The sequence below is a fragment of the Contarinia nasturtii genome, unplaced genomic scaffold (assembly GCF_009176525.2).
Source record: "Contarinia nasturtii isolate CC-2019 unplaced genomic scaffold, AAFC_CNas_1.1 Cnas_scaffold_810, whole genome shotgun sequence".
Lineage (NCBI taxonomy): Eukaryota > Metazoa > Arthropoda > Insecta > Diptera > Cecidomyiidae > Contarinia > Contarinia nasturtii.
In genome coordinates this window covers 2,095,577-2,109,491 of record NW_022198157.1, presented here as the reverse complement: position 1 = coordinate 2,109,491, position 13,915 = coordinate 2,095,577, and the positions used below count along the sequence as shown (strand labels likewise).

Sequence of the window (13,915 nt, the reverse complement as noted above, 5' to 3'; positions counted from 1 at the left end):
CATTCAATATCGGTGCTGACCGAGAAATCAACCAGTTGTTTTTTCTCTCTCGTGTCCATAGAAATTATGTGCAACATCAATTAAAAATAAACAAAAATTGCATTTCTCCCATATTTCAATCGATGTGAACGATAAAAAGAGAGGATTTATTGAAAAAACACTTCTTAAATTTCATTTTGATTATTGATTTTTTATTCTTTTAAAATATTTATTTTTACAGATAAAAAGACTTTTGCTGTGATAAAATATTACAATTGATTGGTGTGCATAATCATTTGGTACGAAATCTCTCGAAAAAAAAAATGAGTGTGCTTTCATTATCAAGTTGAAAGCCCCACATGAAAATTTATAAAAAAGTGGTAAAATTTGTGTTTTTCATTTGAAAAGAGAAAAAAAAAACTGTTTTTTTTGTTCATCCTTCACATTGGAATCGGACGGTTTATTTCTCATGTTGTGAGTACAAAAATAAAACATTCATCCCGAGCTGCAAAACAAATATAAGCCATCCGAATAGGAATTCAAATTGGTGAGGAATAGTAAGCAACAATTTTTTTTAATATTAAAAAAAGCATGTCGTGAGGAGAACAAATGAGGGATGAACAAAAATTATATACATAGAAAATAACAGAAAAAATCTCTCTTGGAGCTTGCACAGTTTATATGAAATGAACGAGAAACTATTTATTGTTGGAATGAAATGTGGTGAACATAAGCGCGTTTGGACTCTGACGTTGGAAACTAAATCACTTTTTGTTCAGCAGTGAAACTGTATGCTAAAATACTGGGAAAAATGATTTTCATGCTCTGAAATTGGTATACAACACAAGCAAACGGCATTTACAGAAAGAAGTGTGCTCTTTAGTTGACATGAACGAAATCCAATGTAAAAGAACGAGAGGAAAAACACACAAATTCTCTTGCACAAGCCGTATGATTTTGGCTTTTCGAAGGTTTCTCTCCAATTTTCATTTTCTCGTCACCGACGACATTTCGGCTACTTACATCGACATTTATATTTCGAATCATATAAATGCCGTTTTCATGTTCATCGAGCTTGTTGTTGTTTTTTATTGATGCCATTCGACGGCATTGTTACAGTATATGTGTTTATGTTGAATTATTATTGTTATTTATTTGTTAGGAAATTTTTTCTTTCGCTTTTTTTTCCTTTCACTTTTTTTGTGTGGCGAAACAAGTATATGAATCATTTAGGGTTTGTTGTGTTTGGTGTATGCGTGATTATGTGTAAATGTGCTTTGTTTGAATAAGGAAAATTGATATTTGCGTACGAGAATGAGGCAAATTGCTTATTTTGCAATTTGCGCCAATGTTGGTGCCTGTGTTACTCCCCCATCAATGTATGTGTGACTAGGGGGAGTGAAAAAATATGCGAAATATCACGTTGAGGACCTAATTAAAATTTTCGGTACCTACCACTCTTTGCCAGCGAAAATGCCATGTAATTATTTAGTGACGCGATTTGCATGAGCATGGCGGAAATAGTAGCAGCAGAAAATGTTGTGGCAATTTTTTTTTTTGCTTTCTTGGAAGCAGAAAATGATAAAATACATCGTGGCAGAGCAAGGCTGTTCGAAGTGCTATTTTCGACATATAAATAACGCTCGCAAATGAAGAAGCAGGTAACGCACGGAATGTCGGTGAATGAGGTAAAGAGAATGCACGTGTGTAGCCGTCGTCGATCGACGTGCAACAGGAATAAAACCAGCCGGAACCAACGAAAGGAAAGGATGAGTGAAAACGCGCGAGAACAGCCAAGCACGTTCGTGTGATGTGCCTGATGATATTGCACAGTGTGTTGTGCTGCAGTTCGGATTACGAATGATATTGGCAACAACAATTCGAGACAAAACCTCAGGACTCGTGTACTCGATGTTAATCGAATAGAGAAATCGTGTGATGGCAAACCCAACCAAACGATTACACACATCCATATATATTTTGAAAATAAAAAAAGAAATATGGAAAAGCAGAAAAATGTATCTGACCTAATATTATATTGGTACACAGTTGGCGTGAGCGTTTATTTTTCATCTGCCACATACATATCGCTCTTTGCTCGTTCTCTCGCTATCGCGCGCGAACGATAGATAGCAATGTGGCCATGTGTGTATGTGTGCTTTTGCCATGCAAAAATCCATGCATGTATGCATAAATTCTTCGTCATAAAATAAAATAATATCCCGAGATGATGTGAAATGGTATACATATCTCGTTGTTGTCGTCGTCGTCGTCGTCACCGTAGTCGCGCAAATTGTTCAGCTCAAGAGTGTATCGAGAGCTCATTTTTCCCGAGCCGTTCATTGCTGGCTGCCTCCTTTATTTTCTTCATTTCGTTTTTTTTTCATATTCGTGCTCGTTCGCCGTCGCCAGGCATTGCTATAATATTTCGCGTATATCCGCATTCACTTTTTTTCAATCTTCTATTCTATCTGTATCTCCGGCTCTTTTAGTTTATTCACAGTCTTCAAACATTAACTTTAACAGATTTATTGAATTATATGCGCTATATCACTCAATATGATTTGCATATATGCGAACCATGCACACACACAATACGTGCTTCGCACAAAACATCAAGATCGTGTAATTTTCCCGTACTGTCTCTGAGATTTATTAAAATATCAATTACATACCCATCTGAATTGAAATGGCAAACATGAAAACAAATAACATTACAGACAGACACACACACACACACTCGTTAGCATGGCGAAATTGCGAGACAGAACATGGGAAGAAAAAAGAACAAGAGCCGACAGAGTTCGAATACAGGCACAGCACCCGCAATAAAATGCCAACGAACAAAAACAACTTTTTGAAACTGTTGAAATTCGGTTGGCGCAATCACAATGAAAAATGAAAGTAACGACGATAACAAAAGCGTACCCATCGAAAGAAAATTTTATATAGATTTTGCCAGTTGTAATAAATGAAATATAAACACTTGAAAAGCCTCAAAACGCAGTAGAGAAGAAAAAAAAACCATAAGAAGTGAAACCGTCATCAGATTGGCTTATTCAACATTCAAACAAATGGCATACGTTTCAATGGCCAATTTTAATGGATTGTGTTGAACATCATATGAAGTAATTCAAAACTTCTGAATCATTCATCTATTTTTAAACCAAATTTCAATATTTATTTTATACTCCATTTTACAACTTGACGCACTTGTTTTTGTTTTAAATCTTGCAATTTTACATTTTGTAAAATCTTTGTGCATTGTGCGGTACGGAAAACTTGAACATCAAGCAGTTCTCGTTCACTTGCAAACTCATTCGTTTTCATTCATCGCTCTCTGCATTTGGTGTTGCGCATCTATTGTGTTGATACGGGTGTTGATTCAAAACTTCCTTTCGACTTGTTGAGAGACTAATATGTGAAGGCATAGAGAAATAAGCGACAACGTTAAAGCGAATACTAAATGAATATAGTGCGGATTCAATTTATATGCGATCATTCAAAAATCCTGCTCAAAACGACAACACAACAGCAACCGCACTCCCCCAAATACATCAGATGTTCCATTTTCGTGTGGCTTACTTTAAACAGGTTTTTGTATTTGTATCTGTATATACTCCGTTTACTAGATGGATTAATGTTTAACAAAGATAAATGATGATACGAGAGTCTCAAACATTAGGAATTATACTGACATTGGTGACCACAATTTTTTCCCTCTCCCACTCCGTATGTATTATTCACCAAAACGCGATTGTGGTATTTGAAACATCCGCCATCGTCCAGAATTATATATGCGCATGCATATGTATGTGTATTTGTCATCTTGCATAGCCAGAAGCGCTTCTGTTTCATTTATGTGCGCACACAAATGAAAACAAGTAGATAAGAAATGAAGTCGAAATTGAAAAGAGAACGAAAAGCGGAAAAAACAGTGCCATTTTGGTCCTTAGTTCGTCTTGTCATGTATATGAGATAACGAACAAAAAAGAAATACGTATGAATCCTTCCGATATACAAACTTTTACATTTAACAGCATGCCAGTTGTTTCTTGAACAATTTTACAGAACAATGATGAAAAAAAGTTTGTCCGAATCTTTACATTTTTTTTGTGTGTCATCTCTGACGTCTTGTTCATAATGCCGAAATATATTTGCCTACTCAGTGTTATACATATTGTGTGATTCGCGCCATTCTGGTTTCATCGACCCGCACACTACTGACTCTGATACGTCGTGCCGAGAGGTCGAAAATGGAAAAGTGAATACGAACAAAAGCATCGACTTTTTTTTTGCTGTTGCTGGAGCACATTTAGAAAAAAAAACTTTCTGGCACTTTTCAAACGCCCCAAACAACAAGTGCCGAAAGCTCTCCCATGCCGATTTCAATTGTCATCACATTTTCATTGTGAAAGATCTATATCAACGCGCATATACTTAATGCCACAAGCACCCATTCATTTCACATTCTCTCTATCTCTCGCTCTTACTCTTATTCGTATTACAATATACGCATTGTTTACTTTTGTGTGTACTGACACTTTGAATGAATAACAGACATTATCTAGAATGCCAACAACGATCATCATTATTATTTCGTTAAAATTGAATCAGCGACCCCTTGGTGATGGCAACGATTTTTACCTCTTCGTCTAATGTATCGAAAGCGTGATTGGCCATAATGTTTATGGAGTGTTTGTGTGTGTGCGTGTGTAATGTGTGTTTGTTAATATTGGTGTGTTTTTTTGTTGTCAGAATTGAATAAATGATGAGCGCTAAGCATATATAGACCGAATTATGGCAGCGTAGAGAATTAAAAAAAGATCTGTGCACATCAAACGTACTAAGTAAGCTGTAAACACACACCGAAAATATTGCCCATAAACGTGCTAATCGAATTCCACTCATTCGCACCGCACAACCTGAATGACTGAAAATTGTAGTGTCTCATACATACGCACACCTTGCCTGGATTGCGTATGAATGAGCCATCCGGGCAAACCGCTTTCGCTTTTCTCTCTTTCAATTTCTCATTCTCCCTCTACCCCTTCTCTCTCTTTCACTCATACACATAATTCCCTTTACGACATACGCTTAATTGAGCACAATTGAACAGTATGCGATTTATACATGTTGGTTGCTGCATACACACATTTCAATGCGAATAAATTATTAATGAAGAGCATCCGACAAGCACAAAACTGTGTGTTGTTGTTTATCATTTCTCGTTTGTGTGCGTATTTTGTTTGGTTGTTTAGCATTTTCGTATCAAATATGCCATTGAAGAATCGCCCTGTCTCTGTCTCATCCTGTCAATGGTCTTTTGTGTTCTGTTGTTAAACAAATTGAAAAAAAAAAGAAAGAAAATCGCACTCTGAATAACGAAACGTGGCTTTCTCTTGCACACATCTATACCAGCACCAACAATGATCGTATAAAACTCGGGCAACATATTGCATATAATGGCTTTGATGGGCTCAATTGTACGTGTATTTATTCTATTATTCATGCAAATTCACGAAGAGAAAAGATAAAAAAATACCACAAATTCGAAGATAACTCTATCTACTTCATTTTTTTTTGTTCGTTGCAAAGCGTGTACCATCACCATACGCACTTATTCAGTCATTCACTTGTCTCTGCATTCGATTGGAAAGTTTTTCAGTTTTACCAACAAACAACACCAACAACTTACTTATCCAAAACATAAATGTGACACGCACACGACCGACCATAGTACACAATATGGGCCGCCGTATGAGTTGAATCAAATGCAGAACACAAAAGCTATTGCCAAAATACATTCACCAAATTTGCTTCACTATAATAAAAGATATTGGTGTATGCGGCAAGCTGGAATCTTATTGTGTGCTGTTAAGCTGTTGGGGTTGTAAACAACCGTGTACACACACACACACTTACACATATATACACTCACTTGATGCTTAGGTCGACATATAACCTTGTAGCTTTGTACACGCCATCAATTCCGTTTTTAACCATTTACATTTTTTATATTATTTATGCGCTTAAATAATAAGACGATTCACCGTTCTTGATATTACCAAAAAATACAACACCCCGCATAAGAGACGGTTCAAACGGCAAAATAAAACGAAACACACACATCCACACCAAACGCTCAATAAGAAAAGGAACAAAATGAGGTGAAGTCAAGGGAAAACAAAGCTTTATACACCACACGAACAGAGAACAATTGGATTTACGTATCTAACACTGACTTTTTCCTGAAACAAGAAAATTCCAAAAGTTTTTCAGTTATTTCTGTCTCATTTGTGTTCGCTCCCTTGCAATATAATATTCATGTTATTCGGATCGGTTTTCATTTTCCCATCCCGTTTTGTTCGCACTGAAAAATAATAATATAGAGGATTTATTTAAAATCGATACATCTTCGTTTACTTTTGATTGGTTGTTGCGTATTTTCTTCGGTGCGCTCCACAAAGATACATTCCGATCAAAAGAACGTCAATTCACTTCAAATGTAAAACTAATTCGTTCAAAGAGTTCGGTTTTTGTTGATGTGGTTACGGTTTTACTTTTTTTTTCGGAAAAAACTTTTGCATTCACTTGTATTAATTGATGGAAACATTTCATGACGAAAAAAGAGGGGAATTTTCTTCCTCGAAATGGAAATAACACACAAATCCCACACTGAAAATCCCAAAATTATACGACCACGAAAGCTTTTACAACGTCATGGCTTGCTGAGCGAGTAATGTATGTCCAAGGCTGAAAATGCGAATATTTTTTAGTGCTTTTCGATTTCAATGCGACTTCATTGCGACTAGTAATAACGACAACGAAGGACTTACGTGCATTTTTAATGAGACATGGATAAATATACATTTCCTCTTGAAATGGTATTATTTCATGCACAATTCTATAGATGATAGTGTGCTGATGTAAGCCAAACACAATTTATCTCGAAAAATATAGATTCAATGAGTTGATACTGTGAAAAGAATTGACGAAGAAACTTGATCGATTTAAAATGAACGACTGTGCTTAAAATCTTTTTTATACATCGAGAACTCATTTGAGTGTGGAACACATTAAAATGGAAAATAGATAGAAGTTTTTGCACAGTTTTCTTAGCAAATTGAACGCAAAACAAAAAAAAAACAAGTGAAAACGACAAAATGACTGAAAAATCAGCAAATTTGCAAGTTTTATCAAGTGCCCTGATACGCAACTATGTGAACGTCTTTTCATTTGCATGTTTTATGTATGCATATAGTTTGGTGACGGTGTGACTCACATTGACTCTATCAATACATCCATATCAATTTGTGTGTTGAGGTGATGAAGTTTTCAACATTTCTGGGGATGATGGTAATTTATTCAAAATAGAAAATTGAACGATGTATTTGATTGAGTGAAAAGTTAAATCCAAACAAAGTTACATTGATGTTCAAGATATTTTTAACAGTTTGCTTCTGATACATTTCAAATCCTTGTAATGTCTGTTATTCTTTTTTATGATTGAATTAGATGAAATTTGTATGTGTTTTTGGCAGTCACATCATATCATTTCCATACCAGAGCTAGCGGAGAAGTTGAATTGGAACGATATCCAATTTCAGCAATTTCAGGAATAATGTGTCGGGAACATTTTCGTTTGCCTCAACTTTCTCTGCGCCGATGGTGTGTGTGTATTATGTGCAAGCAATACAAAATCAAATCGTTATTTGTTGTCGAAACACAAAATGTGAAAGTAATGCTTTCGGAAAATGGTAAAACTTAAATACTTTGACCCCCATATCCATATCCCAGTTAAACAAATAAAGTAGATAGCAAACCAAAGTAAACCTTATATCGCACGAACAACATCGTTATCAGAGCAAAGAGAGAGTAGAAAAAGGCGGCAACGCAAACTATAAAATTTCGGTTATTTTAATTGAAATTAAAGTGAGCGACCTTTTAAAACTTGTAAATGTGATGCTATTGAAATTGACTCATTTTCCTTATGGCATGTGTACACAAGTGTCCGTGACTTGCGTTGAGCCAAAAATCATTCAATTTTGATGACGATGTTGATGATAAGAGATAATTAATGCTCGCGCTTTCTTGACTATTTTATAATTATATATTAGATTTAAATTCGGCTTATAATGTGGGCACAACAATAAACTCCAAAATTAATGGGGCTGAATTTAACGGAGTGCCGTAAATTCTCTAATGTTTCAAAGGGGAAGTGAGGTGAAAAAAAAACATAGAAAGCAAATATGGTCGAATACTAATAATGATGATGGGGATCATTTAATCGGTTTGAGTTGTTTTTGTGGGTGATAGGCACTTTATAAAAGGGCAAAATACATAATGTCAATATGTGCGTGTGAGTATGTTTGTTTGATTTGATGGAAGCGATAAAAAACATGAATCAAAATGACTGTGATTTAGCTGAAAATACAAAGTTTGTCTGCCTTTTTAACACCCAGTCGACCCATTCAGTTAATTTTACACCTAGATCATCGATTAAGAAAAACATCAACATACCCCATGACCGTGTATAAAATGCGAGCCATAGAAATTGAGAGAGATTTTATTTCTGACATTGACTTTACTTTATATCTTCCTATTAAAACCAATAAATTGTATTTTCTCTTGCAGTAAATTAACCGAACACAAAAATAACACAGCCCGATACGGTTCGGATGTAAGGAAGTGGAAAAATATAGAAAAGAGCAACAGCAGCAACAGCAGCAGCAGTAGTGAACAGAAAGAAGAAATAAAAACAAAACGATAAATTGAAAGAAAGAAAAGATAGGAAGTGCCCGCGGGAAGGAGTGCTCATAGGCGTGCGCGCGCGCTTGTGTCCGTGTGTGTTATTAAAAACAATAATGAAATCAGGAGTGACAGTGCAAAAATGATTTATCCATTGAACGACGATGGAAGCAAGTAGATCGATCAATCATGAGACCGAGACCGAAGCGACTTGTAGTTCAGCCCATAACTGTAATAACGCGTCGATAATACAAAATCCAGGCATAAGATATGACTTAAGAAAGCCACAATCATCGTCATCATCGGCGGCACCAAATGTGCTGTTGCATTCACCGTCATCACGATATGATAATGGATATAGTGGCGGTGGCGGTGTCGGAAGAAGTAAAAGTGGTGACCGAAGTACTTTCCACGCATTGCATTATGAAAATCCAAACGATATAATCATAACAAATAGAAAAATGCACACAGCGAATTTAAATCGAACGAGAAGGGCAAGCCGAACGACAAGAGGTAGAGGTGGTATGCACGATATAAATGATTCGTATAGCTCAAAATCATCAGCATCATCGTATAGTTCAACATGTTCGGCGAGCTCATGTGACGGCAGCGAAACGAGCTCGAATTCATCGGGTGAACCAAATTTACCATATCCCGGCTTTCCAGAGCTCTCTTTGAACTATCTAACGCAGGACATGCGGCCTAGAAACTGGTGTTTGCTACTCATTACAAATCCATGGTTCGAACGTATTTCAATTTTAGTGATTTTATTCAATTGTGTTACGCTGGGGATGTATCAACCGTGTGTTGATGACGAATGCGTTACTAATCGTTGCAAAATACTCCAGGTAAATATGTCCAGGCATCTTTCTATTTGCACATGTAATTAGGCTATCCACCTCTTTCCATCGCCGAACCAACATAAAACAAATGGTTCACATCGTTTGGCCACAATGTAACCGACAACAAACATAGGCTAAAATGCAGAAAAACTAAAATAAAAAATCGATTTCTTTAAGCCCTATATATATTGACGTTTAGAATAAATGTGTAAATAATATGAAAACATCAACAAAATATAAATCTTTTCGGTTTTCGTTTCAATTTCTCTCTTTGCAGACATTCGATGATATTATATTTGCGTTTTTCTCCCTGGAAATGAGCATAAAAATGGTTGCGATGGGTGTCTATGGCAAAAATACCTATCTGGCCGATTCATGGAATCGTTTGGATTTTTTCATCGTACTTTCGGGCGGACTTGAATACTGTTTGAATATGGAAAATTTAAATCTGACAGCGATCCGAACTATACGTGTCTTACGTCCATTACGAGCCATAAATCGAATACCAAGTAAATAATATAAGTTTGTTTTTCATTTCTTTTACTGTCCCATTCCACATCTGTTTGTAAGTCGAAGTACACATGAAACCATCGTCATCATCAATGCCAGCAAAACGATTAACCGATTATTTTTTGTGTGTGTCTTATCATTTCGTATGCTTTTGGTTTTTGTCTCCATTTTCATCATTATAATGTTTAGTTATTACCATTAGGATATCAATTTTATCAGAGTGTCGGATGTGCGCTATCAGGACGAATGCTTTGAGACCCTGTATAAAGAGTGAATGATAGCAACACACCAACCGAGATCACCACAACTGATTGAGTGAAGTGAAAGTAAATTACACACAATGCACAATTCCGAGAGCGCTCAAATAATGCGCTGTATTTATCTCATTCGGTGTTTGTGTGTGGGCCAAGCTTGCTTTTGTGACCGTGTCATTTTCGTTTCTCTTGTATACATGAATCGAACAACCTGACGGGTAATTTTGTTTGAAACTCTTCGATTTTTGATTTACAATCCGTTGAACCGAAAATATTGACGACAGCCGATGGTGAAAAACAATGGCAAGCAAAAACTTCGATACGAAAATCCAGCAGAGCAGTGCCGGGGAGTGTTGTGCACACAGGCACAATGAATGATGTGAAAAAACGGGGCTAAGGTCACACAAGAGAGGAAAAGAGAAGACATTACAAGAGAACGAACTCTTCGGCCGTCATTAATCCACTCAACCGAATATTGATTTGGGTTAAATTAATAGGATACTCGATATCTATCTAATATACTCACGATAGCCACACATTTTATGTCGACGGTTTGATTTTGGCTAGCAGAGGCTGTACCATATCCACCACCATGCATAGCACTTTGTATACATACGTATATGCCACATTGTCTGTGATGTCGATGGTACACAATTTACTCAACCAAAATGAACGATTATCAGGCTTTTTGATGCGAATCAACGTACCATGTCGAGTCACATTTTCATCGAATCGCTTTTAGATTTTTCTTTTGACGCTTTGTACGAGCACCAAATTTGTCTTCCTCTCCGGCTATTTTATTCCTTTTGTTTTTGCGTTTGGTAATGTTTTGTGCGCTATTCATTCATTCTTCTTCTTTTCGATGTGTTCGATTCCAATTCCGATCCCGTTTGATTTGAATTACGTGAAAATTCGTCGAATCGAATTAGATAGCAAAACATATTTGCACACAGAATTTTCGGCAAAATCCACTGTCACAACGTGACAATGTACCGAGCTCGGTTGAGCCAACCAAATATTTTCGTTTAAGCTACCAACATTTTTCCTTACACTGTGAATTGAATTTTGACGGTTTTTTTTTTGGAATAAAACCTTTTGTCGTTATTCTTTTCTTCAAAGGCGTTTCATTCTAAAATGTTTGTATTCCATACAAAGCTCGTGTGCATGGTTCAAAGTAAAAGGAATAGCGTAGGCGATTGGCTGAGCTCTAAACGTAGTACAATGTCTGATAACTACAACATGTTGCTTGGCATATTTGTATTGTATTGTATGTGTAAAAGTACATACCGAAAAAGCGTGTCAACGCAAAAAAAAACAGATTGGAAAATCTGTTTATTTCGTGAGTGTGTGTATTCAGTTCGCTCATAACTAGAGCAAATAGCATTATCTCCTTTTATCCTTATCTTGTGGCATTTTATGTCTTTGCATTCATGCCCCAATGCGACCCAATCCATTTGATTTTTTCAAATCGTGCTCGGGATGTATTTGTGGTGTATTTTGATTTTCTCTTTTCGATTTATTGAAGCGTCTAATTCGGGTAGTATCTCTCTCGCTCTCTTTCTCTATATGTGTATGTGCGTGTGCTTGCCATCACAAGTGAAATTGGTCGCGAGCTATAACCGTTGCACACCATTTCGCACTCGATCACATCATCCCGCATTAAAGTGTCATTATTTCAATTCAATCTGACTACAAGTACATTATATGCGCATTCATCTATATGATATACAGTGTTTCGATTTTTTCGCAGCGGTTTCCCAATCATTTCGCAAATCCACACAAACAGCATCAACAGTGAAAGCGACAGAGAAAAAGAGTCTAAATCCAAATTCGTATTCGAAAAATATTGTTGACGCCAATAGAATATGTTTGTTTATTATTGATATGTTTTCTTTGCCATTGTACTTTTCGGTTGGTACACATGTTGAACGAAACACGCGTGCGATTCATGTTATTTCCTTCAAATCCTTGATATGTGTACGAGTACACAAATTTCCAGCAATCTTTCATCTTTAAGTAGCGCCATCAATTTTCTAACGAGATGGAGCGAACATAAGATAATATCACGCGTAAAATATTTACTCATTGGCCTTTAAACGAAATGCCTCAAGTATTTTATGCATGCAGCTCGTCGGATAAAATGCCATGAATGAATGAATACACGGAAAAAAATACACTTCCTTCAGCAGAAACTCGATCTTTTTTTGGTGCCGTACATGATTTCAAAATCCGGTGTAAACGTATGCGTGTGTGGTTGTGGCTGAATATCTCTCTTCATTCGAAATCGTATGAGCAATCCACAAAGTAAACGTCGAACGGCGAAAAAGGATGTAGATTGAAATGAATGTGTCAGTTATCTGTTTGGATAATGTAATTTCGGAGGAAAATATGTCGAAAGAAATCATAAAAGTGAACGGTTCGCATGAAAGATTTTTCGTTTAGTTTGAGAAGTAAAAAGAGCAGGATTTGGTTTCATATCATATAACATTTGGTCCCGTAGCTCGTTTGCATTGTATGAACAACACCTCTTATAATATGTTGATGGCCACTTCAAATAAAAACAACAACAAACCATCGCAAAAAGTCACATATGGGCTCTCGGTTATCCATTCACCGAAAGTAGTAAAGGTGAACAAAAAATTATATATATACGTTTCCGTTGCAGAAGTAACCAATCAGTCTTATGTACATTTGAGTTGGGGAAGAAAATTTCCGCACACTTTTTGCTTGTTGTTTTTTTTTATTTGTGCGGTAGGAACCATCACATTGGATAAAACATATTTCAATATCGCTTTCCCTTATCTCATCCAATCAACCAGTGAAAAGGGAAAACAAAAACTCACTTAACGAAAGAGCACACATTTCAAACAAGTTCCGTTTGCTCGAGAATATCCTTTTTTTTCGAATTCACATCGGAGAGTATTAAACACATATATAATCAAAGGTACTAAAGCCTCTGCAACTCAAATGGTCGAAACATAAAAATAAGCATGGCAAACGCACATGAGAGATATATCGGTCGGTTTGTAACTCACATTTGAAATGGGGAGAGAGAAAAAAGGCCCAAGAATCTGGGGAGAGGGAGAAAGAGCAAAAAAACATTAGCAAAAGTCTGCATCGACAAGTCGATATATTCAATGTTTCATATTTGAGAGAAACCATCAAGTTGCGCACATGCAATAATACAGCCCGATCGCTTATCTGCTTTCGGTCTCTCTCTGCCCTTTTATGGAACTGCTTGAGACTTTTCCTCTCGTTTGAAGTTTTATACATGCAATTGATTCAGGTATTTTGATATGCACTAACGCTTAAGTTCTTACCATCTAGCTTACCATATAGACTTGAAGTGAATTTCCAATCAATACATTGTTCAAACAAACTTTAACTCGACGGGATATTCTTTTGCATTTGCTCATATAACTCACAAAACAAGAAATATTCAATTGATTTCCATTCTTTCATATCTCTCGTTCTCTCAGTGTGTAAGTGTGTGCGCGCGTTTGTATTTCATATCTCAATCCAAGTGATTTGGATATACAGGGTGGGGCATATAATAGGCTCACTCTTAGGGGGTGGGAA

General features: G+C 36.3%; 1 protein-coding gene across 7 annotated transcripts in view; it reads left to right on the top strand.

Annotated features, from left to right (window-relative positions):
- The first annotated feature begins 226 nt into the window (after positions 1-226).
- Positions 227-13,915, top strand: part of LOC116341845 (voltage-dependent T-type calcium channel subunit alpha-1G) — a 54,234-nt gene continuing 40,545 nt past the window's right edge. For 6 of the 7 annotated variants that reach the window (XM_031769161.1, XM_031769160.1, XM_031769163.1 and 3 more), the window contains exons 1-3: positions 227-536; positions 8,617-9,578; positions 9,850-10,081. In XM_031769161.1, the coding sequence (XP_031625021.1) occupies positions 8,895-9,578; positions 9,850-10,081 (916 nt within the window). In that variant the 5' untranslated portion in view covers positions 227-536; positions 8,617-8,894. The remainder of the gene's footprint in view (positions 537-8,616; positions 9,579-9,849; positions 10,082-13,915) is intronic. The other variant, XM_031769157.1, reaches the window with a different exon arrangement.